At 34.7% G+C, this 27435-nt stretch overlaps 2 protein-coding genes across 4 annotated transcripts; one reads left to right on the top strand and one right to left on the bottom strand.

Annotated features, from left to right (window-relative positions):
* Positions 1 to 8013: 8013 nt before the first annotated feature.
* Positions 8014 to 9463, top strand: FAF3 (FANTASTIC four-like protein (DUF3049)). The gene has a single exon (XM_059577782.2). It carries the CDS (start codon positions 8227 to 8229, stop codon positions 9238 to 9240), a length of 1014 nt encoding a protein of 337 aa, XP_059433765.2. The 5' UTR covers positions 8014 to 8226; the 3' UTR covers positions 9241 to 9463.
* An 11866-nt stretch (positions 9464 to 21329) lies between these two features.
* NP3 (NPK1-related protein kinase 3) lies at positions 21330 to 27143 on the bottom strand. 3 transcript variants are annotated; one of them, XM_059596255.2, is made up of 17 exons: positions 26704 to 27143; positions 26585 to 26626; positions 26358 to 26423; positions 26158 to 26268; positions 25995 to 26075; positions 25824 to 25901; positions 25655 to 25737; positions 24992 to 25073; positions 24766 to 24866; positions 24611 to 24650; positions 24344 to 24415; positions 24226 to 24272; positions 23902 to 24130; positions 23577 to 23813; positions 23099 to 23436; positions 22937 to 23004; positions 21330 to 21702 (listed from the first exon to the last, which is right to left on the bottom strand). In XM_059596255.2, exons 1-17 carry the CDS (start codon positions 26986 to 26988, stop codon positions 21599 to 21601), a joined length of 2064 nt encoding a protein of 687 aa, XP_059452238.2. In that variant the 5' UTR covers positions 26989 to 27143; the 3' UTR covers positions 21330 to 21598. The 3 variants fall into 3 exon arrangements, 2 of the variants coding, with proteins under 2 accessions (XP_059452238.2, XP_059452246.2); XM_059596263.2 differs by having other exon boundaries at positions 24359 to 24415; XR_009440338.2 differs by having other exon boundaries at positions 21685 to 21702; positions 23080 to 23436.
* Between the last annotated feature and the right edge of the window lie 292 nt (positions 27144 to 27435).

Here is a 27435-nt window from a genome sequence, read left to right as displayed (position 1 = left end):
TTAGCTGAATCTTCATTTCCTATCAAAATGAATAGGAAATTCTTTATGCTATCGATGTGTATGCCACTAGATCTTGGATAGAGTCAGCAATCTTGTACGTTTTCTGCCTGCTGGGATGAGTTGAAAAGAAGACAATGACCTACTGCAACTTCAATATGGTGTCAGCAATTCTCCAAGGAGCAACATTGTTTCCGACCACCTCTACCATTAAAAGGGCAAGAGATGATCATGTGCTGAGGTTTGTTTTGAAAGAGACTTCATTAAAATTTATTGCTAGAATCTAGATTGTTTTGTTCACACTTCAGGTGCATGTCTACGTTAGGAAATAAAGTTATGGGGAAAAAAACATTATAGTACTTTATGCCTTGTTCTTTTAGGAATTACTCTTAATTGAAATCACCAATTATTCTAAAATTAACCCAAAGAAATTAATAAGGTATATATATTGTAATAATGCATCCATGGTTATAGGCACACTGCCAAACTACAGAAAGTTTCCAATATTGTTTACGTTTTATATTTGACTGCTTTAATTTGTCTCATATTATATAACATGTGATAACTATATTTACCTCTCCTTAACTAACACCGTATTTGCAATGTTCTCCCCCCAGTATTTTAATTTTTGCAATGTTCCCCAGTCAAATATTAGAGTTGCACTGTCTTCATTCTGCTATCCAAAATAACAAAAATACTCTGCATGAGATCAAAAAATTCTGATAAAAAAGAAGAAGCTAAAAAGTGAAAAAAAAAAAAAAAAAAAAATTCTGAAAAAAGCAAAAAAAAAAAGAAAAGAAAGTATTTTAATGATCATTTAAAGCATGGAATAGGACATTGCAACCTCGATGGTAGATTGAGGAACATTGCAAAAATTGAAACAATGGGGGATATTGCAAATGGGTTGATATAATTGGAGGGGATAAATGTAGTTTTCCCATGTAACATTTACAAGTTCATGTGTCTCTTGAGCACGTGATAAGTATATATATATATATATATATATATATTAGGAGAAGTTTCATTTTGACCTCCTGAACTTTCACTCGATTTTATAAGCCCTCCCTAAACTTCCAAATCTCTCATTTTGGACCTCTGAACTTTCAATTACTCTCAATGTGGACCCCTCCGTCAGATTTTAAACGTTACATAACGTTTATACCCCTGACTTTTGTATAAAATTTCAACTTCCAAAACTTTTTTTTTATTTAAAAAAATGAAAATCAATGACATTTTGGTCTTTTTTTTTTGTATTTTTAACGGCTAAAATTAACAGAAGGGTTCTAATTGAGAGTAATTGAAAGTTCAGGGATCCAAAATGAGAGATTTGGAAGTTCAGGGGGAATTTGTAAAATCAGGTGGAAGTTCAGGAGGCCAAAGTAAAGTTTTCCCAATATTTTTAAAAAAGGGGAAACTTCAGAAAACCCCCCTGAAGTTCCAGCCGATTTGAAAAGACCCCCCTGAATTTCCAAAGCTCTCACTTAGACCCCCTGAACTTTGGTTTTCTCTCACTTTGGACCCCTTTAACATTAAACTACGTCGTTTTGGATGTTTTATACCCATTTTACCCTTCCTCAAAACTATGTCGTTTTGTGTCCTAAAATCACAACACATATCCAGCTCAAAACGACGTCGTTTTAAGCATAATTTTTTTTAAAAAAAATTAAAAAAGTAAAATATATATATAAAAAAAAAAAAAAAAAAAAAAAAAAAAAAAAAACGGGGTGGCTCCTTGGCCAAAATGGGGTGGCCGGACCACCCCATTTTTGGCCAAGGGGGTGGCTACAGCCACCCCCTGGCCGATCTGGGGGTGGTCGAACCACCCCCATGGCCAAGGGGGTGGTCCGGCCACCCCCTTGGCCAAAAAAAAAAAAGAAAAAAAGGGATGGGGTGTTTTTGGGGGTGGCCGGACCACCCCCAAGGGGCTGGGGTGGTTTCGGCCACCCCATACCGGCCGTATGGGGTGGCCGAAACCACCCCCAGCCCCTTGGGGGTGGTCCGGCCACCCCATATGCACCCCCCCGCCCCCCCTTTTTTTTTTTTTTTTTTTTTTTTTTTTTTTTGCCCTTTTGGGGGTGGCCGGACCACCCCCATGGCTAAGGGGGTGGTCCGGCCACCCCCAGACCGTCCAGGGGGTGGCTCTGCCACCCCCTTGGCCAAAAATGGGGTGGTTCGGCCACCCCATTTTGGCCAAGGGGGTGGCTCCAGTTTTTTTTTTTTTTTTAATTTTAATTTTTTTTAAAAAAATAAAAAATAAAAATTAATGTCTAAAACGACGTCGTTTTAGGCTGGGTAATTTTAGGACACAAAACGACGTAGTTTTGGGGAAGGGTAAAATGGGTATAAAACATTCAAAACGACGTAGTTTAATGTTAAAGGGGTCCAAAGTGAGAGAAAATGGAAGTTCAGAGGGCTTAAATGAGAGTTTTGGAAATTCAGGGGGGTCTTTTCAAATCGGCTGGAACTTCAGGGGGGGTTTTCTGAAGTTTCCCCTTAAAAGGACTATGTGATTAATCATGTGATTCCCACATGCTAATTAAAAAATCATCCTTATAATTAAGTTCTTGAATCTAAATTTTGATTTCAGTAGTGCATACATTTCTTTTTTCAATAAGTTTAATCAGAACCCTCTCTCTTTATACATAAGAAGGTGAAGAATGTCTTTAAGTTTTGGGGGAGAACATAAATAAGCAAAGGTCTACAGTGCAACGTTAGAGAGATTCTTCCACTTTGAGTCCCAGGCATCTTCTTTAATAGGAACTTTGTTACTATGTCTTCTTAAATAGGCATCATATATCTATACTGCTCGTAACCTTTTCCATACTCGGTTATAAATTAAGATTATTCCCTTTGCTTGTTCACTTTCATCAAATAGTACGGTTCTATATCAATAGTGCCACAAAAAGTATCATTGAACCGTCAAAGTGATTGAGATTCCGTGTTACTAAAAAATTCAAACAGTGTAAAAAAGAGGTTGCAGAATCTACCTGTTTTGAACAGTTTAAGATGTATAAACAGCTAGCTTGTTCGATCGAAACAGATGGATGAATCCTGTAACTTTCTTCCCTAGGCTACTCAAAGTTATCTTAATCTGGTAGTAATCATGCAAGCCAGTTGAGATTAAAGTCGAATGTCTTGTCACTGTCTCTAATGCTAACCTAAGACACCAACATTAATTTACAGGCTGCCTTTAATGTTTTTTTTGTTTTTTTTTTCATGGGCTCGATGCATCAAATTTTGGTAATTAACATGTACAAGTAAAGACATATTGCATGGATTACATGGGGTTCATAATTTTTAAGTTGAAAAGGAAAAGAAAAGGTGATGGCAGTGGAAGGGAAAAGGTGGCACTAACATGGTCAAAAAGGTCGGTGAGAGCGCTTGTGTAAGCCATGAACTGGATTCTCTTGTCTTTCTCAACAAAGTCTTGATTAAATATGTAATTATGGGGGAAAAATCCTATCAAAGGCATAACTTTAGGCTTTACTTAAGGCCAAGGAGACATGACGTACTCTTGGCTAAAGATTCTCCATTACTTAATTATCTAAGAAACCTAGCTAGCTTGTTGGATTCTGATGCAACTTTTCTTTCTCTCTCTCAATTGGCACACACAGTTATACTTAGCTCACTGCTGATAAAGAAGCTTTTTAACTAGGGAGAGGAGATGATGAGCATGCTCATTAAGAGCTACCAAAAGTTATTTAAATATATATAAGTTTCTTTTATTTGTGTATGTGGGATTTCCCCGACAGTAAATGTAGAGATTTCTTTTGAAATTTACCTGTCCGAGCAAGTGGGTGGACGGTTCGAGTCCTGTTCGGATTCTCTTATTTGTTGTCCAAATTGTTAACCATCCGAACAACAAAATTGCTGAAAATCTCTACCCTAGTTTAACATATCGACTTGTTGGGTATTTGTTTGTGTCAAGTGTCCATCAGCAAAGACAAGGTAGGTTGTGGTGTCTTTGAAGTCAACACTTCATGGATCAAACAGCCGTAAAGATTGGTAGAAATTTCCTTTTGTCTTTGGGATGACCAAGAAAAATTATGCAAGGAAGTGAATAAGGTCGGCTTTGTTTGGTAAACCCTTGTCCCTAGATACTGTAGTTGAGTAGATTGATATGAAAAAAAAAAATAAGAATGTTTGGTATAAAAAAAGTGAAAAAATTTTATTTTGTAGTAATTTTTTATTTATTTAAATTGTAATAAAAAGTAAATGATGTGATATAAAAAGTAAAAAAAAGTGAATGTCTTGATGTTGATTTAAAAAAAAAAAAAAAAAATTGAAGTGAATAGTATTGAGGGCAGGAGAAGAGGTTTACCAAACGGAGCCGAGTCATGTATTTTTTAGCATACGAGAAGTGTATGTTTTTTTTAATAATTTAGAAGAAACATAGCACTTTTAGAGAAAAGTTTGTAGGAGTGAAAATATCTGATTATCTGTCATTTTAGATATACTTAGGTGGCAGGGGAAGTAGTTATCATAATCTTTGTGATGGACATAAACCCAACTCGATATTCATGAGCTCATGTCGTACATCATCTTAACTGTAAAAATTCTTGGTAGGACACAGGAATCAAATTGGACAGAGTAAATGGTCATGTTTCAATAACATCATTCTTTTCCAGGAATCATGAAATGCAGAATTTGGCACTGAATTTTTTGACCCAGAGGGGTCTGATAGTGATTTACCAACCAATTAATTTTCTTTCTTTTCATTCCCCCCCTGTACCATATCTTAGACTACCATACCATTCATATCTGCTCATTTGTGTCAACAATTATGAGACATCTGCTTCCGTCATGTCTTAGAAAGGGGAAGGAAGACAGGTAGAAAATAGGGAAGGGCCAATTCCATCTGTCTGCTTGACAAAGCCCTGCAGGACAATGGAATCTATGGAAAATGGAAAATAGGTAGAAAAAAATGACCGGTTTTGAAGAATCTTCTCATAAAGATATGTTTTGATTTCCTCCTAATCATATTCCCACCGCTGATCATTAATTAGTTTGATTAAAATGGGATCAGATATTAAGGATGAGGAAATTAAGAATAGAAAAACCTTTTTTTTTTTAAAAAAAACATGGAATTTAGTGGATAAATCTGCATATATTTTAACTGATATACTGCCCCCAGAACCATCTAACATATTTATAGGGGTGCCTGGTTGCGGATTTCAAGGGTCAACTTAGGTTCCAAAGCATTGCGGTTGCCGTTGGTGTTAGGTCCCCTGAATTTCCTCTTGATCTCCTACGCTTTCCACCATTATTTAATTGAAGAAAAAAAAAAAAATTAAGTGACAGATTTGTTCATGCATGTGTAATAATCTCAGAAAGGCAACGTGCAAAAGCTAATGCACAGTACAGTGTATTGTGATGTTCACTGATGCCAGCTGCTCTGTTTTCCTCTACGGGTGGAATCTTTTAAGCTACACTTATGACATTTCTATACTTGGAAATCACAACCTCAATCAAAACCCTTAAAGTAGCAAAAAAATAAAATCTTAATCCAAAGTTTTGTAGGCTAATGAGCTCGATCTGGCATCCTTTAAGCAATTAGGTTCTGTCTTTGGTTGTATCCCCACATGGCTTAGTATATGCAAGTGCGTGTATTTTCAGAGCTTTTCTCCATTACCGATAGAGAGTGTGTGTAACGTTTGGTCGGATATTTGCATTATTTTACAATATTCACGTGGTCCTATATATATATATATATATAAACTTAAATAAACTACACATTATATAAATGTTCTTCACTAGAGCACTCAGTTGAAATACGGAGATGCCATTTGGTTTGAATGGGGCACTTTGTGCGTTCGAATAGTCTCCACACATAGTGACGTGTGGAGACTATTAGGTTTGATTGCTTTCAACTTTTTAATTTTCTGTTTAATTAAATGATTCGAGTTTGTTCTTTAGAGGTAATTTAATTGTCTGGGACCACACCTAATAAAGTAGAGATTATTAATTCAAATCCCACTCCCACTCTTATACGGAGATGTTAAAAAAAAAAAAAAAAAAAAAAAATTCATTCAAGTTTGTTGTATTTTTATAAAAATAAGCCTTTATTTTTATTTTTTATTTATCATTTAATTTCGTTGCGAGTTAGAAAGAGAGAGGGAGATAGAGGTCATAGACTAACAGCTAGCCGACAAGCAAAAGGGTTACTTGATGGTGGAGGATCACTGAATTCTTACCTTTTTCAGAGGGCTTTTTTAAATGTCTTGTCCATATATCCGTACGATTGGGCTAATTGAGAGAGAATGTTTGGGTTAAATGAAAGGCCAAACCAAAATTAAAACAACTCTTGATGTCAAAAAAACGAAGCCAATAGTATTGTATTCTGTCAAATTAAAAGTTTAATAAAAAAAAAAAAAATTGACTTATTAATTGTTGTTTTCATAAATTGGATTAATAACATACCATAAAAGTATATAGTTTTTAATTAACTAAATTAATAAGTTAAATTTTTTTATTTAATTTATTAAAAAAATTTGTAAGAGCACTAACATAAGTTTTTCTTCACTTCAAAAAAAAAAAAAAAATCAGTTTTTCTTTAATTTTCTTTAAATTTAGGGCACAAAAACACTTTTTGTTTCCCTTTAAAAATATATTTCACAATAATTTTTCTTACTTTTCTCTGTAATATTAAAATATTATATTTTTACAAAATACAAATTTCCTACCTACTTACATGTTTTTTACAAAATTTTAACACAATTCCTAATTAAAGACACTTAATAGGCTTTTGTGATTTTCTTTTTAATTTTTTTTAAAATATTAAAAAAAAATAATATATGAAATATCTGCTGCTAGTGGTCTAATACCGTTACCGCTCATCATGGCTATATTTGAATAGCGGGCGACAGGGATATAATGCAGGCCTCATGGGGTGGGACTCACAATGGCACCGGCTTTGTTTGAAATTCATGGCCGGAGATACGACCATTGGATTCTGTCACTCTGACAAAAATATTTTCCCCAAACATAATCATTATTCTCATGCAGCATGCAGTGTGGAGTAGTCTCTCTGCTAATAAAACCAAACATTAATGTTTGAAAAACATCTACTTCGGAGTTTGACTAAACTACCCTTCTCTTAGCTGTCGAGGCTGCTAAATATGTTTTTAGTGAGGTTCACGACCGGAGTGGATAGGATAAATTATAAAACGATGGGAAATGTGGTCAATTCTCTTCTTTGGTTGGCATGAAGAATGTGGCAATTGAGGAAACTGACTTGCTAGACAGAAATTTCAAAGGGCGTGGGCTGATGTAACTTTTTTTTCTTTTTATTCCCTTTGAAAAAACATAAGAAAAGAACAGCGTTGTTCTGACTATTAGGGCATATGAATATAAATATGGACCGTGTTAGTTATATATTTTAATAAATATAATAAAATAACGAAGAAAGAGGCAATCACTGTCGAGAAATATTTGTGAGAATCCTTCTGGTTCGTGGCCTTTTTTTGTTGGCTTTCTTTTTGGATGGGCTTCATAATTTTGTGGCAATTATGAACCCCATCTTTAATCCCATCTGTCTCTCCCTTCCAGGACATTATTGCCCACATAATAACATTTTTTCCAAGAGACCCAAATTCTGCCCACATGAAATGTGGAGGGAAATTTCTCTCAGATTGGGTGGTACGACAATTCTTCGAGCCAATTTCTACAAGTATCATGTCGTGTGTTTTTAGAAATGTCAAAAACACATGCTTGAAGAACACTTGACACTTTTAGAGATTGAAATTTATATTAATGTGGAATTTTTGTTCAATTTTTTTTTTTCTTGGTGAGAAAAGAATGTTGAAATTCAAAATCTGAAAATTGTGTTAAAAAAAAACAATGAATAGTTTTGATTTATTTATATCCCATTTGGGGGTTTGAGGAAGTATGTAGAATTGTATAATTCAAGTGGTGTCAAAAGGGCCCCTACCCACCTCTATACAGTGTAGGTCAGGCACTTTTGGGGACTACAAATTCACACCCCACCTTCACTTATCCGTCATGCTCAATATTCAACATCTTCCATCTCCCTAGCTTTCTCCATCTCTCTGCCTACAATACGTGAGAGTCTTTCATTGAATCCAAAAGCCCAACTCCTCCTCCGTCTTTGTTCTGCCTCTCCTTATAAAACAAAGAGCCTTTTTTTTTTTCCCTTTGTAATTTAGCACACCAACTCCTCTGTTCTTCCTCTGCCTCCCCCATTAAGCAGAGGAGATAAATTATATTGTTATGGCAACGATTGTGTGCCAAGGTTTGCAGTCATGTCTAGACTCCCATCTTGCCGAGCCAACATCAGTGAGGCTCAAGCTCTCTTCACCAAGACCACAATTCCCTCAACCACATGAATTAGCCTTAAAATCTTGCCTTTTGGATTCCAACGCCAAAGAAGATGAAGACGCTTGCCACATTCAGGAGACTTGCAACAAGTCCTATAATCATGGCTCCTCAAATCCTGACATGGGTGGCTGGAGTTTCCTCCAAGCTATCTCCGTAGACGCAATGGAGAAAGAAAACGCCTATGTGCATCCTCTTGTGAAGCGTTCTTCAGCCATGCTCAGCGAGAAAAGCTTGGAATTGTGCACTGAAAATTTGGGCAACGAGACGGGCACCGACATCAACGAAGGCAGCATTTTCTCATTGCCTTCATCGGACTTCAAGGGCGGGAATTCTCCGACAAGGGAACAAGCCAAACCGCGCCAACTTTTTGGAGCTAAGAAAGCGAATCCTCATAAATTTCCACCTCCCTTGACAACGATAAGCGGGTCGGATTCTCTTCGAGTTAGGCCCCACCGTGAAGGGGGGCGGCTAATAATCAAGGCTGTCAAGGCCCCAGCAACAAACAGTTACTTCCAAGCTGAAAGAAGCCATGGCCGCCTTCGAATATGCTTTTTCAAAAACTGGGTCGACTCGGAAGAACTGGCTGAGAATGAAGAAAATGAAGCAAGCGATGAAGAAGAAGAAGAAGAAGAAGCCTTTGAAAATGACACCTATGAAGAAAAGCCACAAGAAGAGGAAGACGAAGAGGAAGAAGAAGAAGAAGAAGAAGAAGAAGAAGGCCTAGATGATGATGGAGAGAGTGATGTTTACTTGGGTCAAGAGATGATGGATGGTAATTATGTGAATTATGATGAGGCCGAAATGGGAATTATGGAAAAGTTTGAGAGGCCAACAAGGTGCAAAGAAGGTGATCAGCATGAGAAAAAGAGATTGTTAGATTGCAAGCCCTTGTGGGTGGCTACTTAATTAACTCCTTAAGCTTTATTTTGGATCTCTATGTAACTATATTCCACAATTTTTGTGTTTTGTCCCCCCCTTCTCTTCCATGGATCCCCTATTTCCTTCAAACATGCTTGTGGTAGGTAGTTATTATCGTTACATGGAGGGACACTCAAATAGTCAATCTTATTTATATTATGTAAGAGCAGCAACATTAGCAAGTAATTAAGAACTGACCATTTTGAGACAATGATGTTTGGTCTTGTGTTTTACCTTCATGTCAAGACATCTTCTGGTTTGAATAGAATCATATTCAAGATGATTGTTTAGTGCTGCAATTAATTACCTAGTTGAGGTCCCAAAAATGCCAAAATCTATATGTCTAAATGAAGGACTATATGCTCCATCTACCAATACTTTTTTGAGGCTACTTGCACAAAAGCTAACTGCATTGAAGAAACTTTTCTGAGGATTCCTAACCATTCAAACAAAAGTCTCTACCACCTTTGCATTTGAAATGAATGGTGAATTAACTTCTTATCTTATATAGATATATTGAATCTAGTCATCCAGCTTGTGTTCATGGTTACCCTCTCGAACTTAAAATACCCTTTTTTTTTCTTCTTCTTATTTTATGGATATTAGTGTTTCACTGTTAAAATATTAATTAAATAATTCAATTCACCCTTTCTAATTTCAATTTTTTCCTCTGTAAAAATGAAATGGAAAGTACTGTGGCATCCCACATCGTCTGAGTATAAAGATAGAGATACACGTATATGTATACTTTGACCCTTCATGACAACAACGTGTTTTAAAGCCGTGATGGTCATAATCCAATCAGAATTTCGTAGTTAAGCGAGCTTATGTGAAAGTAGTACGCGGATGAGTGACCTCTTAAAAAGTCTAATTCGAAGGAGCCAAAAGTGAACAATATTGTATATTAATAGGATGTGATATTACAATTACCCAGCTAGTGATGTTTTTGACTACTAGACTATAGCCATCTAGGGTTCGGCACTTTACCACTGAATTGTTCTTAGCAAACAGTACGAGTTGTAAAGTACGTATTGCCCACACTTATTAAGGATGAGTTTGAACTTAACACGTTGATCAAATAAGGTTCAATTTCACTGCAGGCGTGGCTCCAAGAAACTATTTGTACACCCACTCATCAAAAGCGGACAATATTATGTATTAATGGGGTAGGATATTACAAGTACCTAGCTAGTGATGCTTTTAACTACTAGACTATAGCCATCTAGGATTCGGCACTTCACCGCTGAATTGTTATTAGCAAACAGTACAAGCTGTAAAGTACGTATTGGCCCCCACTTATTAAGGATGCATTTGAACTTAACACATTGATCAAATGAGGTTCAATTTCACTCCAGGCGTCGCTCCAAAAGAACTGTTTGCACATGCATCACTCATCAAAGAGATTCGAACATTAGATTTTAAGAGAAATGCCATCAAGTTCGATACCTTTGCCACTTGCATGAATTACCATATTAAAACAAATAAGTATTTCATGCATGCAGCCGCAATTCCATTACATTACATCCATCCAAGTGTGATCTGATCCCAATTAAAACAAAAAGATTGGTTTTACCTTAGTATTTTTTTTGTATGGTGATGACTCATGATCATAGATGAACAGTAGCAAAACCTGTAACTATTGTAATTGACGATATAAAAAAAAGATAGTGCAGAGTGGGGACAGAGTATTTAAGAAGAAGGAGCAATAGGTATCTTGTTCCGTACAAGATTGGGGCCTACGGATCCATGGGTTTGGAACAAAATCGACCACAATTATTCAGACTAGGCATCAACTCCGTACTGAGTATTTTGTTCACAGCTTTCAACAATTTAGATTGCAGAAAAAGATGAAGCGGCAGTGCAAGTTGGTGCGTACGAAAAATTACCCGACCACGTGTGTTGATAGCTGTATCTACATCATGCACCGACCAACTTGGATCTCCGTACTCCCCCACCTACGTGCTACTTTTACGACCACTAACTACTTTCTAACAGTTATCAACTACTTGCAGTCATTTCCAAATTTAACTTAAATCTACCTGTATATATATACACACACGTGATTTTATTATTATTATTATTATTATTATTATTCTCTTTTTGCCTCTTCTTTAATTACATAATCAAGCTAGATTAGAAAGTGTTTTTTTTTTGCTATTAATGAGCACGTTATTTTACATATTATTTATTAACATGTTAAATTTGGATAAAAAAATTTGGATCTCCCCTGTAATTCTTGAAATTATATTTTAAACCATTTTAGATTAATTTGTCAACAAAAACAATTTACTCTGATCTACCCTTATCATTGACAAAATAATTTGGAATAAATCTTAGAGCACTATCAGTAACTTTTCTTTGATTTTTTCTAATTAAGTTTAGGAAATAGAACTATTTTTTGTTTTCCTACCAAAATATACTTCATAATAACTTTCATTACATTTCCCTATACTATTAAAATATTATTTCTTTACAAAATATAAGTTTTATACTTACCCTCTAATTTTTTACAAAATCTCAACATAGTCTCCAATAAAAGACAAAAAAGATGAAAGATGAGAGAGAAAAATGAAATATTTATATTAAAATAATGTATAGAGAGCCACTTTTGGTTCCCTACACATTGGGCAGCACTGTAGCATTCCCAATGTTTAGGGAATAGGGAAGCTGATATGACTTTTTGTGGGTTTTTTTTTTTGAAAATTTTCCTATAAATAACGAAGGGAATGAGTTATAGGTGTTTGTTGCTAGTGCTCTTAGTTTGAAAAAAAAAAAAAAAAAAAAAAAAAAAAAACCCATAAAATCAAGATATATAACACGTACATGTGCCTGGCTGGCGGTGACAGATTTAATTGCTAAGAGTTTTAAAGCAAAAAACATAAGTTTATAGGTATATTATAATTGCCAAAATTTGTAAGGGTGAGCTTAGGCATTTCACACCATATATTTTAATATTGTAGCTCAAGATTTTTGACTATGTTAAATATTGATAGATTAGACGGGATTAAAGTGTATGCTAGGTTTGAAACGTTGTGGGGGAGACAAAGACATACATATTTTTTAATGTACAAGGAAGATCTATATATATTTTTATAAAATTGTAGCAGTTTTATTAAAAAAAAAAAAAAAAAGAAGCTGTACATTCATACATACATACATGTGTGCAATATACACATATATATGAAATAAAGAATATCTATACACATACACTAGCATTGCAGTTAGCTAGGTGGTGTATCTCTCCTCGATCTCTCTATTGCCTCCCGCTCATGAGGAGCTTACCAATTAATTTGATAGAGTAATGTTACGTATTACGTTTTAATAAATGTTATTTAATACATTGTTATAAGATTACTGTTATGACATGGTAGTGAAAAGCAGTCATGATTTTTCTTTTTTACAAGTAATTATTGATCCAAATTAGACTGATTTTTACGGTCACATTATCTTAGTTTTATGACATTGTATAGTAGTCTACTAAATAACATTACTCATTTTTATCCCACAATGCTAATGTGACAATTCTAAATAACTTCCTCAGTCAACTTACAGTCCAATTAATTAATTTATGGTATGTCAAACCAATCAACTAATAGTACTACATGATTCTTGTTTGATATGTCATGTGCTAATTGTATGTGTGACATGGCACAAGTACATTAAATTACAAATATATTATAAATAAAAAATAAAAAAGTTAAAAGCAATTAATTAATTAATTAATTAATTTTTTTTTTTTTTAAAAAAAAAAAAGATAGGTGGCTGATCGAACAACTACAAATAGCACATAGTGTGTCAAACGAGAGCCACATAACATTAATTAATTGGTTTGATATGACATATCATTAATTAATTGAACGGTAAGTTAACAAGGGAATCTATATATATATTTGAAATAAGAGAAAAACCTACGAACCTAATTATCAAAATTGAAATGGCACAAAATTTTTTAATTTTTCCCAAAAATACAATTCCACAATGATAACAATATACGATTGTTATGAAATTGATAGCTTATATCCGCATTGAATGCTTAAGATGAAAAAGTGAGGAGTACAATAACAGCAAGAACAAGAACATAAAACTTTGTTGAAAATGACCAAACACATGTACGTGCATATTCAAGCAAACATGTTGCAACATTATAAATTAATAGACCCTACAAACTTTTACTCATGACTAGTAGCAGTAGGTGCATAGTCTTATTACTAAGATGAAAGCATGCCCCTGATTAATTTGGGACTCTATTTATTCCATCTCACCGGCCATAAGTTTTTCTATATTCCAGACGAGAAGCACGTGTTGAGTGTTCAACCTTTCTATCCACAAAACTCGTCATGAGGAAATGAAAAAACTGCGAATTGCAAAAGCTAGCACCGTCGCAGACTCATTTGTTTTGTTCTCTTTTTGTAATAAATATATTGGTTTTTTTATTTTTTATTTTTTATTTTTTTTTATTTTTATTTATTTTTTGGTGATAACACGCTTTTACAAATGTTTGCTTCGGTTTTAAAAAACATTATAGGTAGTACTAAATACTAATACTACTAGCAAGTACTTGTCTTGACCCTAAATACCAATATGACACTTTAAAAAAAAAATAATAATAAGAACTTTAAAAACACTATGTTTTGCAAAAATAGAGTGATCACTCACCGATCACTTCTATTTTGGCCAAGAAGTGGCTTGACCCACCTACTATATATGACAAGCCGGGCGTAATTATTGAACCACCCCAAGGCCATTTGGGCAGTCCCGCTTAGTAAGGGACTGGTTTACCTCCAAAAGGAAAATAATAATAATAATAATAAAATTAAAAAAAAAAAGAAAAAAAAAAAGTGAAGAATGTTTATTTATTTTTTTTTTTTTTTTGCCACCCCTAAGGTCATGGGGTGGTTTGGTCATCCTCATATCAGCCATAGGAGGTGGCCAAAACCACTCTTTTGCCAAACGAGGCTGCTAGCTCGGTTACCTTTAGCCTTGTCATAAGATGTGGCCGAAGCTCACAGAATTTGTAGTTTTTTACTTTTTAAAATTTTAAATATTGTTTGATGTGGCATGCCGTTAAATATTGAATGGAACATGGACAAAAGGACTATCTCTATTTTTAGGCTTGAGACAAGAACCTCCTAAGATGCTTTTTGAAACCAAGACCGACAACCGTTTGATATAAGCCTTACCTCAGGGAGTGAGAAACATTTAACCCTAAAAATATAAACATACGAACACTTTTAAACCCATAAAAACAGTTTCCACCTTTTTATTTCACATGACAATACTTTTTAAATAATAATAAATAAATAAATAAAACAGTATTTAAAATACATGAGCAAACTTTTTTATATCACACGATCGAGAACAGTTTTTGTCACTTAATTCCCTCAAAAACAAAATTTGACCCTAAGAAAACCACTTAATTGCATGTTTGTATCTTTCTTGGCGATTAAGGATTTGAAAAGCTCCAAGTCTCATCGGTGCATCCACAAAATAGAGCTCCCACTTTCTTGCTTGTAGTTGTACGTAGAACATAAGTTTTGAAAAACCAATTGTTTCTTTAACACGTGTCATGGCAACTTGCTATAACTTTTCCAACTCTCTTAGCCAGCTGGCATGAGATTTTTCATACGTGGCTAGCTTTCATAATGGGCTTGTCGCATTTTGACAATTCAAATCGACCTAACAATAATGCTCGTAAGCAAAAAAAATATAATTTAAAATTGTTTTCAGAAATATTTGTCGATTTCAATGGAAACACAAATATAGGTGAACTACATTTTCTCAGTGCTCTTTTATAACCATAAAAATTGTCGTGGTTTGGAACAAGTCATGCAAAGAAAAGGAGATGAGGTACACGTACCTAACATTTTGGTACTCATCTATCTCACAAAATAAGAAATTATTAATTTCATCGGATAAATAAACAAATAAACGGAGAAATGATAGATACTATAATTCTATTCAATATTTATTCAATAAGATTGACATGATACTGCCAACTAACCATATATTGCATTAATCATTGTTAAATAAAAAAATATATATCCAATAATTAATTTAAAGTGTCATGTCAACAATATTAGATAATTGTAAAAAAAACATATATTTAGCAATACTCATGAAAAAATTCAGGTAAGTAGCCATGTAGTTGTCTCTAATTTATGCCTACTACATTCTAGTAGGTACATCCTTAACATTTGCAAGTGTAAACTAATTAAATTTGTTAATGTGTTTTGACTATGCAAGTGTAATTAAGGCTATTAAGCTAAGGATTAAGAATTTAAGATAGTGAACCGAACATCGAGGCCATTTTTTTTTTTTTTTGACATGTTCACAGCCGATTGAGCTAGTGACCTCTGCTTCATTAGACGTGGTCTACGGTCGATTGAGTTATTCCTTGGAGACAAACCATTTGTTCTTTTAATTAGGGTAAAGGATGTTTTTTTTTTTTTTTTTTTTGGTGGGTGGCTTTGGAGTTGGGCGGGATTCTTTTTTCTTTATGGGTAGAACCCAGAAATGGCGTCACCAACAAAAGCAACGACCTTTTGTAGAAAAGCTATCGATAATACTCGTAAAGCCCCACCACCACATCCACATCCACCCAAGCTTGAATATATATACATCTAAAGAAATAAAAACAGAGCCCATTGGACAACTCGGAAAAATTGACCAATCTCCTGGCTCTGCTTATGGATAATGCATGCAAGTAGCTCGGCCCCTGATAATTTATTATCATATAAAAAAAAAAAATAATAATAATAATTAATAATTTTATTAAATATTGAAAAAAGTGGTGGATCCAATTAAGCCAAAAGATTTTAAAGAGGAAAAGACGAAAAACGAAAGAATGTGATTTATAACTGACAATTATGGAGACAAAAAGTTGGTTCCTTAATTAATAGGAATTTTTATGGAAATATAAAATATATATATATATATGCATTATCAATTAGTGATGGCTTCTTTCTCTTTCCTACACACCTGTTCCAACTTCCACGCGTATATGGATAAGCACAGCCCATGGATGGATGATGGATCCTCCTTGGTCAATTGGCTTCAGCTCTGTAATAATGATCAACAGCACCACAGCGCTTTCCGACAATGCCAACAAGGAAAACCTATATCGGTTCGTTTGACGAAACTTTTTAGACGATGTTTTTATTTTTATTTTTTATTTTGTTGTGTTGACGTGGAGATAAAAGTAGTTTTTGAGTATATTTATGTTGAGTTATTGTTTTTATTACGTTTTTTTAATCAAATAAGAAAAGGGTTACAAGTGATTAAAATATTTAAAATGGGTGAGTTTTCATACAGCAAACTCAAAAATAAAAATCAATCATACAAGTAAAAAAACCATACAAATGACTCAGTCCTTTCCAAGGGACAGCGCAAATTAAAGCAGTTACTAAAGCAAAAAGAGTAGAGTAATTTTGAGTATGTTGTATGTTGAGTTATTATTTTTACTTTTTTTTAATCAAATTAAAAAAGGGTTACAAGTGATTAAAATGTCTAAAATGGGCGAGCTCTCATACAACATACTCAAAAATGAAAATTAACTGTACAAGTAAAAAAACCAAACAAATAATTCGTCTTTTTTAAGAGATAGCACAAAGCAGTTACTAAAGCAAAAAGAGTATCGAATCTCAAGAGGTTCATCAACTTTAATTATAGGTAAAAGAACCACAAGAGGTCCAAATCGATCAGCACTCCAGCCATGGAACACCTTGAACCCATCTGAACCTCAAGAGTTATTTATTAATACTTTTGTTTTGTTTTGTTTTTTGTTTTTGTTTTGCTAAAAAAACAGAACATTATCTTAAAAAGTGTTGCCAAATGAGCCTGTCCCATACATTTTTCATTCAAAAAAGAGTTAAAAAAAAAAAACCGCAACCATGCGTACGTACATACTGTGCAGGTTGAAAGAGTAAGTTGGTTTAATTTCAGGTGAGATGCAAATTCTGACAACTATTGTGGTTGCAACTTGCAAATAAAAACACGTGATGAAATCTGTGATGTGCGGTGAGGGTGCTTTACTCCACATAAAAAGCCATTGAACCTGCTTCGACAATAGGTACGATCCTTCCATAACTGGCCATCCATGTCGTCCACACAAATCGAGTAGCCTTAGTCGTGAAGGCTGTTACTTGTTTATGGTTTGAAAGGACAAAGGCTTCATAAAGTTGCGATTACCAAAAGAAGCAAAAGATAGAAGGTTGGCCTACAATCCAAAAGCTCCTAAATTATCCACAATTTTTTTTTTTAAATATTCCATACAATAGCCAGCCCTTAAAAAAATAATAATAATAAAATTATGCCTATAAATTCAATGGTGAATTTGCAAAAATTGGACGAGAAGAGGATTCCGATAACATATCTTGTAAGTTGTAACATTTATCTTTCCGTTTTCTCTTTTTGTATCTCAATTTTTTTAAAAAATTTTTATGTGCGGACAATAAATGAAAAGACCTGAAAGATTCATATCAAAGATGACTTAAACCTAGAGTGCTCCTCCTACAATTCTTTTTGTTTTGTCCTTTGAATTAATCTCATTGTTCTATTGTATTATGTCTAAATTGACCGACAACACAAAACTTACTAAATTGTTAGTACTTAATTATTTTGGTATAAGTAAAGGCAAACGTCAAGTATCATTTATGATGTTAATTTCTTTTTTCTATGAGAAACATGATGTTGATTATCTACACAATGATTTTATTATTTTTCCTTTCATTTTTTCGATTACTCATTCAATTTTTTTTTTTTTTTAGCAAATTAAAACAGAATGGTTACTTGTTTAATTGTTTGTCAAAGATAAAATTATGACATTTAATTAAGTTCATATTTTTTCGCTTTAACTTATGCACAGACTTCCGTCAACAAACAGAAAAAAAATAAGTTATATCAATTAAGTGAAATATATATATATATATATTATTTTATTAATTCAGTCAGACAAAGAAAAATCATGGTGCTACCACTATATAAGATATGAATTGAGAAACATATTTAATGTTTTTCCTTTTTAAATGTTTGATTTTTTCCTTTCCCTTTTTCCTGTCTTTTCAGTTGTATTGGCAGGAAAAGGAAATCAAAGACAGACGAGCCTTTACTGCAACCACCAGGGACCAAATCTTTGAACACTTGTCTATGGAAGATCTCAAAAGATCCCTCACTCTGTCGAATGGGATCCTCTCTATCTCAAAGTAATTAGAGACTATCTGGTTAGTACAATTTATGAGGGTAAAATGGTCTTTTCAATTATTCTCTGATTTGATTTTACTCCATTTTTATTTTTTTTGAAGTAGAGGTGAATTTATGAGGGTAAAATGGTCTTTTTAATTGTCCTCTGATTTGATTTCACTCTATTTTTTTTTTTTTAAATAGAGATGATCATTTTGACACTCTGTCATTCATATATATATATATATATATATATATATAACAACAAAGTTCTAAAGAAACATATGAAATCACATTCAAAGATTAATCATAAATCATGAGAGACTCATGATTGTAGTCACACAAAAATGGAATCATTGAATTCCTTCGTACTCATTAACGGGAATACACTTCTCCCCCATAATTTGATTACCTCTATAATCATAGATTTGTCTTTAATTTTACTTGTTCTTAGATTTGATTTTATATTTCCACTTTTAAATCATGAAAGATGAATTTGTACTCTAGGAGTAGCTCAATTGGTTAGAGATTATGCCTTATGAAGCGAATGTCACTAGTTCGAATTTTACTCTCCATTTTTTCTCTCGTTGTGCGGACATATAAACCAAAAAAAAAAAGTGAATTTTTATATAAAAAAAAAAAAAAAAAAACTATATGGTATTTGTTGCTAGTGCTCTTAGAATAGAAATAGAGAAAACAAAAGACTTAGGTGAAGTCGGTTTAAGTTTAAACACCTTGAGGCTATTCCATTCACACGAGTTTCAATCAAGGTTGCAATTACGGCCTTCCGAGGTCCTTTATTTTGAGCAAGCTTCGAATTAGAAACAAGGCTTTCTATACCAAATTTTCATACTTTTTATACATCCCGTTTTAAATTTACTAACATCATCAAACTTGCTTTCATCTGATGTCGGAATCAAAAGATATTAGGTCTTTGTTGAACAACATTCATAAACTTGAATTTTTCATGTCTTGAACAGACTTTTATACCAACTTAATCATTAACTCAAACTTAAATATTAAAACTTAGAAACCATGTTTTGACACCCAAAAAAAAAAATTAAAAAAATTAATTTGCCAACACACAATCTTATCGTATCATGTTAGATTCTTGCTTTTTCTTCTTCTTTGTAGATATTTTTACTGTATGTGTGTTACTTCTAACAGTAGTATTAGAGCCAATCATTGAAGATAGCATCTGTATGGTGGACTCAAAATACTTGTATCTATAATTGTGAGTGTCGGGATATATCTTGGTGATGATGTGTCAACATTTGGTAAAAGACTTTTGCTTTTGAATTGAGTGATGTTTGAATGTGTTTTATATATAATGTTGGCACCGAAAAATTCACCAAAGAGTCAAATCTCTGTCTCTGTTTCTGCATTGTCATTCATCTTTTTCATGATCATGCATGTGGATCTCCCAGAATCCGGGTCTCTTACGTCAAGAACTTGTCCTTTTAAATACAAAAAAGCTAAAAAAAAAATACAAAAATACAAAAATACCCACCTCATCCAACACCAACATCTTTTCCATGCACTTTAGTCCCTTCCTATCACTCAAAACTCAGCCCCTTATTCAAAATAATTTTGCTTTTTTCCATCATTCATTCTCTTTCTGTTTTCCAGAAAACTTTGAATTCAAAAATGGGATGATCGAGATTAAAGGTTTAGCTTTTGCTTTGTTTGACCTTACGTACCCACCAGGCACCAACAAGATAATAGCGCCAGGAGGTTAGCCTGATATTTTTGCAAGGGGAACATGAAGAATTTTTTGGAGATTCTTTGTAATCTTTTTGATGTAAGACCAATTGCCCGCCATGTACGTGCAGTAGGAGACATGTGGGAGAATCAACGAGGCCCATGAGAAACATTTGGGTGGCTTCAACAGCTCCCTGTTCTTGGCCTGCCTACACTAATCATTCCTTAACCAAACTCATGCTTCTTTGACTTTCAACCATTTATAATCGTCGGTGCCGTTTCAAGAAGCATGACAACAACAAAACAAAAACAGAGTAAAAGAACACGCAAACACTTTTTTTTCTTTTTTTGAAAAAATAAAGGGAGAGAAACACGTAAGGCACGTGTCTGTAAAAAGTGGCTATATGTCCATCCATCCCCATGGGTCACGGGCTGATTTTCTAAGTACTACTAATTCCAAGCAGACAGATACTATACTTGCTATCTGCACATACACAAGTGAATTGCAAAATATGGATATGCAAAGGCGGATAATATTCGCATTTACATACTTCTATATCGTTTAGTGAAAGAAGGCAACCGGTGTGTCTTATTAACAAATTACATGTATACAACATAAAGGCATATTTGGTTGTACTTTGCCGTCGCTAACACCTGTGCTTTGAGGAAACTCAGAGAGAACCCCAGAATTATAACAAGTAGCAATTTTAACATCAAGTGTATTTAGTTCAAAAATTAGATTAAGCCCATCAGAAAAAGCTCATTAAAAAAAAAGAAGCAAATGTCATGGGCAGTTAGTATAAAAAAATCGTCCATACATGTGTAATTATTGGCAAATTCTGCAAAGTGATGAGATTACTAAAATCCACTCTCAACAAAGTACAGATGTAGATGTAAAATAAAGGTTTTATTCGCCCTTGTATGTGTGGTTTACAACCCTACTAAGATTGTTCGGGGCAAGGGAATTACTTAAAAATCAGCTTAAATTGAATAAATAAAACAAAACAAATAAATAATGAGAGATTTCCATCATTTTGGAGGATTTTATGTCAGTCATCACAAGCTACTTTGTGTTGCAAGTATGAGAATTATAGAGATTGAAAAGCATTTGTCAAATTCCTAAAACCTAATGTAGAAACTACTACATTAGTCTTTCTTCTTCATACCAATAGTAAATAATATATTTTAAATATAAGCTCAAAAAGTAATGTGATTCATATCCCGCAATATCATACACAAGAAAAAGGAGCATATGAGGATCTTGTTCATGAGATATTTTCTGCTGAATCACCATGACTGCTCTGGAAGATTGCAGTGCCTGCTATTCACGCAAATTTTGCAATGTGACCAATATGAGTTGGCACCATTGCACTAATAATGATACTACATACATGACCACTCCCAATGGAAAACCACAAAATTTTTTTCCCATTGAACAGTGGCATAGATACAGGTGAGATATATGGCATCATTTGCCTGAGAATGCAAAACGTAGCCGTTCTCTCTGCCGATTAAGAATCCGATGATTTGGAGATGGTGTCTTCCCTCCTGCACCTGCCTGGCGCATCATCTCTGCAATATGCACTTTCCATTGTCATGAACAAATAGTTTTATAACTTCAATGTCAAAAACAATGTCCCAAAAACTTGAGTTGTTCGGAAATACGACAAAAATGCATGTCAAGCTCATAAACACATTAATACAACCTGCAGTTCTCACAAGAGACAAGTGTCAATAGAATTTTGTAACATCTCTATCGCCTAGTCGAGAAGAATGAGATGGGATTGGTTTTTTCTAACTTGGTAATGAGAGGTTTCAGAAACCAGATCTATGAGATGGCTATTGCCCATTGCAACACCTCCACCTCTCAAATTTTCTCATTCCTAGAAATTATAGCGGATCTTGAATCATGAGAACCATCAATTTGAAAAGGTTCTCTAATCTCACTCTTGAAGCACCAATACGCAAACAAGTTAAATTTAAGGGAAAATATGCCACAATTTTCCTGAACTTTCGTGCTTTGACTTTGAAACCCTAATTTTCAATTTGATGAATTTAAGACGTGTTTTAAACATTTGTAAATCAAGACCTCTATTAGGCTTTCCATCAAATATATATATATATATATATATATATATAAACTCCATACTCCATGCCGGTCAACTTCCATGGCCAACGATCCGTAACTATGAGTCTCCTCAAACATGACCATGGTCTCAGGTATGAGGAGACCCATGACTTCTCCTGACCATGGAGACCAATGGCCATGGATCTCCTCAGAATGGCCAGTCCCTCTATGGCCATGAAGTTGACAGGCCATAGGGTATGGATATTTTTTTTTTTAATTATCTAAGGGGTATAATTATATTTTCACGTTCATTTTTGTTTTTTTTGGTTGACAAAACACCTAATAGAGGTCTTGATTTACAAATGTTCAAAACATTGGTCTTAAATTCATTAAATTGGAATCCGGAGTCTCAAAATCAAGCAGCACGAAAGTATCAGGGGATTGTGACATATTTTCCCTAAATTTAGATAGTGTAGACTGTAGAGTACAACAGACTAAATCTCAAAACCCTTTTCAGCTTAAAAGGAGCTTGGATTTTCTTGGTTTCAAAAGCGCATTCATTGACAGAAGCCCCCTTATACCTTATTTAATTACAAGTATAATATCAGTACCTAGAATCCAAGGTGGTTAATTCTAAAGTTGAACACAACATTGGTCCTCAAGGTCAATGGATCCAACTAAAACCACAAAACACAGTGCAGTTTAGATTTAAACCATATGCAGAAAATGTAAACTTGCCTCGCTTCCTCTGAAGCTCTTCATCGAGCTCTTCTCTCCATTTCCTTTGTATCTCAGAGAAGCTAGCACTGCAGACATTTCAATCTTTGGTTACAAGATGGGAGAAGATAAGTCTGTCAGGAAATGTAAGCTAACACATTCACCTAACAACATATACTGAACCTTGGACCAAATGATGCCTGCTGAGCATCAAGAAAAACCCCTTTCCATTCACTAGCCTGAGGTGGCTGAATTTCTTGTAGAGCTCGATGGTGCACACCACTTGCATTTGATAGATTTTTGGTATGGCTCCCGTGTCCCGCACCATTTGCAGCATCAATAACTGCTGAGAGTCTTCTGCTAGGTGCTCGATTGGGTGACCTGCTTTTAGGAGGTAAACTCGAGTTATTCAAAACTTTTTCACCATTTGCCATTTGAACCGCACCAGGAGGACCAGCTGCATTCATTGTGTTGTAGAACTCTTCATATAGAGGAGACTGCAGCTTCTTCAAATCTAAAGCCTAATTTAATTTTATAAAGCAAGTAACCATGTCATATTTTTATCATATAAAAATTCAAGATTCTCAGAAAATATAAGAGAAAATAACAAAATGATGCCATCAATTCATTCACAAAAGAATGATCTCTACGGACAAGGTACCTTTTCATCCAGGAAGGCTCTAATTTTTGATTCTGTAACTTCATCATCATCCTCAGCCCCCATCGGCCCACATGGAAATGTGAAGTCATTCTCCCCCTTATCTGATACTCCAGGGCTGCCAGCAGCCTTATGGATTGTTGCACTAGGAGACAAGTCTACTCCACTTCTCTCCAACTCAATCCTTTCATCAAACTTGCAGGGCCAGTCGTCGGTAGGCTCGCACATGGGATTAAAACTCTGGTTCAAATGAAAGAGATCTGCCAGTGTTATTGGAGCTCATTATAACCACCTAAAGCACACAAAGGGCATGACAACAGTTATTTACCTTATTTACATCATCCGAACTTAAAATGGATTTGAGCTTTATGGATGCATCAACCAAAAGTTCATCGTCATAATCCATCTGGCACATGTCATCATCATCATGATTGCTTGCTCCCCAAGATTCCACTCTTAAGGACTTTGGAGGATAAGCTGTTGAGCACCTCAGGCTACCCATTTCACAGACATCCTTTAAGCCTGTGCAGGTTGACCTTCTAATCACGGTGTTCATGCTGCAGCAGCAATTTAGTTTCCATAGTCAACATTTCCAACAACCAATAATCAAAATTCGTCAAATGTTCCACAATCATCAGAGTAAAACACTTACGAGTTCTTAAGATTCATCCCAGGTGTTACCATCTGGTTTCCAGATTCCTGACGTAACAAGAACTAGAGTATAGGATAAGTTAATCAAAAGAACAAGAATTCAAACTAGTATAGCTTACTGCAAATGTACGGACCATAACTGAACTACCAACTGCATGAGATTCCCAATATTCCCCAGTGACAAATGGATGCTGCAGATTAGCAAAAAACAGTATCATAAGTAAAATGATGTCTGCTTCTGTGCATGTATATATGTGAACGAAAACATTCAGATTGGAAGGCAATAGTTCACACACACTTGTGTTTAGGCATGTATTTATCCATGATGTTTGTATTACTACCGCTTAATCAATGAATAATTGATATGGAACATCTCTAGAGATTACCTGCAGCAAATCTGATCCAGTAGGCCTTAAGTCAGGTTCCCTGCCGCCATAATTTGATGTGTGTGAGAGTTACAAAGAAGAAAAATTGACTAATAGAAATCATAAAGTATGTTGGAAACATAATGACAGAAGAAAAGTAGAAACAATGGATGTACTTCTGTAAACATTTTAACAGAAAATCCTTTGCCTCGGTGGAGAGATGCTCAGGGATGGGTGGATGAGATTTAGTTGTCCCAATATGGAAGAGGGCAGCAACCTGAGAGAAACACCGGTTCTTACTTTCAAAATTTTTAGAACGCACACTGACATTTATAAAATTACAGTCAAATTCTTACAAAAAAAATGAAGTAGTAAGTTTAACAAGTAGCATCAAGTGCGTACCTCCTGATACTGTTGACTCCATGGAGGCTTTCCTGTAGCCATCTCAATCACAGTACACCCAACACTCCATATATCAGCAGAGCTAAGAAACCACTTTCCAAAATTAATGAGGTCCAAAGATCATAATTAAGGACTACAGCCATATTTTACTTTTCTCCATTTTAGAAAAAGAGTGGCACAGATTCACTAAAGCATAAACTGCATGAGATCGAGCACAGTGATTTCCTCAAAATGAAGTTTAGAACAAGAAGGTTTTCAAAGGATTTTCTCATCTTACTTAGATACTAGGTGTTCTCATTAAAAATACTTCATAAGCTTTATCTCAAAACAATTTAAAAAATAAAAACAAATGAAGAAGTAAAAAACAAATTAATCAAATAAGACATGCTGGTTTCAGCAGTGTGCTACCTGTTATTTTATTTAAACATTACATGGAGGTCATCAACGCAATATACATGCTTTGTTACAACTACCAGTTGTCCCAATAGCCAAACCTTGTTCTTCTATTTCAAACTGTCAAAAAGGCTCTTAATATTTATTTTAAAAAGGTGAATTGATTGTAAACTAACCTTTTTAATCTACATATTTCATGCCAAGAAAAAAAAAAAAAAAACAGATAAATGTGGTCACATTTTTGCAAAAAAGGTTTATATTTGTTCTTACAAGCTATGCCCAGTCTGAAGAATAACTTCAGGAGCCATCCAATATGGAGTACCCTTCATCGACTTGGCACCATTTATAGTAGCCTGTATAGTTACATAACCTCTTTAGCTATGCATATAAAAAAAAGTCACTAAAAAGACTGGCTGATTATTTGGAGACAATCGCATACCAGCTCAACAACTTTCTTGGATGCACCAAAGTCCGCAAGCTTAATGCATCCCTTATTATCGACAAGAATGTTTGCACCCTACATGAATCATGCCCATTATGGCCCATTATGATAAGAGAAAGAGAGAAGCTCCAAAACAATATGGACCTATTAAAAGGAAGTGTGAGGTACCTTGATGTCCCTATGCATAATTCCATTCTTGTGAAGGTATTCAAGACCCAGTAACAATTGTTTTGTATACATTCGTATAACCTGTTTAGCGAACGATTTCAAGAAGCAATATTAGCAAATTAAACCCCGGAAACCTTCAAATGACAATGTAATATTCACTTACAGACTCGGGGAAGGATCCAAATTTCCCTAATAGTGATGATATAGATCCACCCGGGACAAATTCCAACAAAATATTCAACGATTCGTCCTCTCTAGCAGTTCCCAAATATCTCTAAGCAACAACAAAAACAAAAACAAAAACAATGAGAAAATTAAAAACCCATCATCATTTCCACCAAAAGATCGCAACCCCATACTCACAACAATATTTGGATGTGACAGATTCTTCAGCAGCTTCACTTCCTCCTCCAATTCCCTAATGTTAGCCTATTTTAAAGGGATTAAAATACAAAAAACTTACAAATCAGTATATTGCAAAGCAGAAATCTGTTCGTCTCAGAATCCAATCTATTTCAAATAAAAAAAACTAATTTTCACATACGTAGAATTAAGTTGGGTAATTAACAGCTGCATATTCATATCCTAACCTGTATTTTCTCCTTTGAAGCATTATTCGCCGCAATCGAAACCTACTAAGTAGAACCACCAAAACTTCAATATCAAATCCATAAACGAATCAACGCAGAGATATAGATACGTAATCAACCTGTTTCACGGCGAGCAGCTCTCCGGAGTCGAGGTTCATCCCCATGTAGACCCGACCGAACGCGCCGCAGCCGATCAACTCACCCTTGCGCCACCGGATCGGCGACGAGTCGTCCTTGGGGACCGGAGGCAGCGCTCGGACCGGAGACTTCGAGAAAAGTCCGATTCGCGATTTCCGGATGGAGGAGCCGATCCTCTCGACCAGGCCACTGGCAAACCCTCCGTCGTCGCCGCCTGGGGTCCGGAACACCAGGGATCGGCGAACCGATCCGAAAATGTCCTGCATCGCTGTATAAGGGGTTTGGTTCCTGAGTTGTTGCTGTTCGAACAGAGAGATTAGAGTTCAGTGAGGTTCATTTTCGGTGTGAGCCAGAGTGAGAGCGAGAAAGAGTGGAGATTTGAAGGAGGGAAAAGGTAGGGGGATCTGTTTTCAAACATAAATAATTGGGTAAAATGCTTAATTCCTTAATAATACCTTTAATATTTATATGACTTTTTTTCTTTCTTTTCTCTTTTCTCTTTTTTTTTAAAATATTTATTAAAAATAAAATAAAAAAGTTATTGTAAATTTTATTTAAATAAATAAAATAACTTAATTCTCTAAATTTAAAAAAAAAAAAAAAACTACTTGTGCATCCGCAATCAATGAGCACTCCTTGCTTGAGTGAGGGGATCTCATCTAGAATTACTACTTGGGCATCATTACCCCATGCTTGTTCTTTGATGCCTTGGT

Source organism: Corylus avellana, chromosome 2 (assembly GCF_965113065.1).
Source record: "Corylus avellana chromosome 2, dhCorAvel1.hap1.2, whole genome shotgun sequence".
Classification (NCBI taxonomy): domain Eukaryota; kingdom Viridiplantae; phylum Streptophyta; class Magnoliopsida; order Fagales; family Betulaceae; genus Corylus; species Corylus avellana.
Note: the sequence above shows the minus strand (reverse complement) of the source record. Positions and strands in the feature narration are given on the sequence as shown.

Excerpts from the sequence above, each read along its gene's own strand:
- FAF3 (XM_059577782.2), top strand. The coding sequence starts at position 8,227 with ATGGCAACGATTGTGTGCCAAGGTTTGCAGTCATGTCTAGACTCCCAT.
- NP3 (XM_059596255.2), bottom strand. The coding sequence starts at position 26,988 with ATGCAGGACATTTTCGGATCGGTTCGCCGATCCCTGGTGTTCCGGACC. Across the intron at positions 24,651-24,765 it reads CTGTTAAAATGTTTACAGAA|GGAACCTGACTTAAGGCCTA; the intron begins GTACATCCATTG and ends TTATGGCGGCAG. Across the intron at positions 24,273-24,343 it reads TTATGGTCCGTACATTTGCA|GAATCTGGAAACCAGATGGT; the intron begins GTAAGCTATACT and ends TTGTTACGTCAG.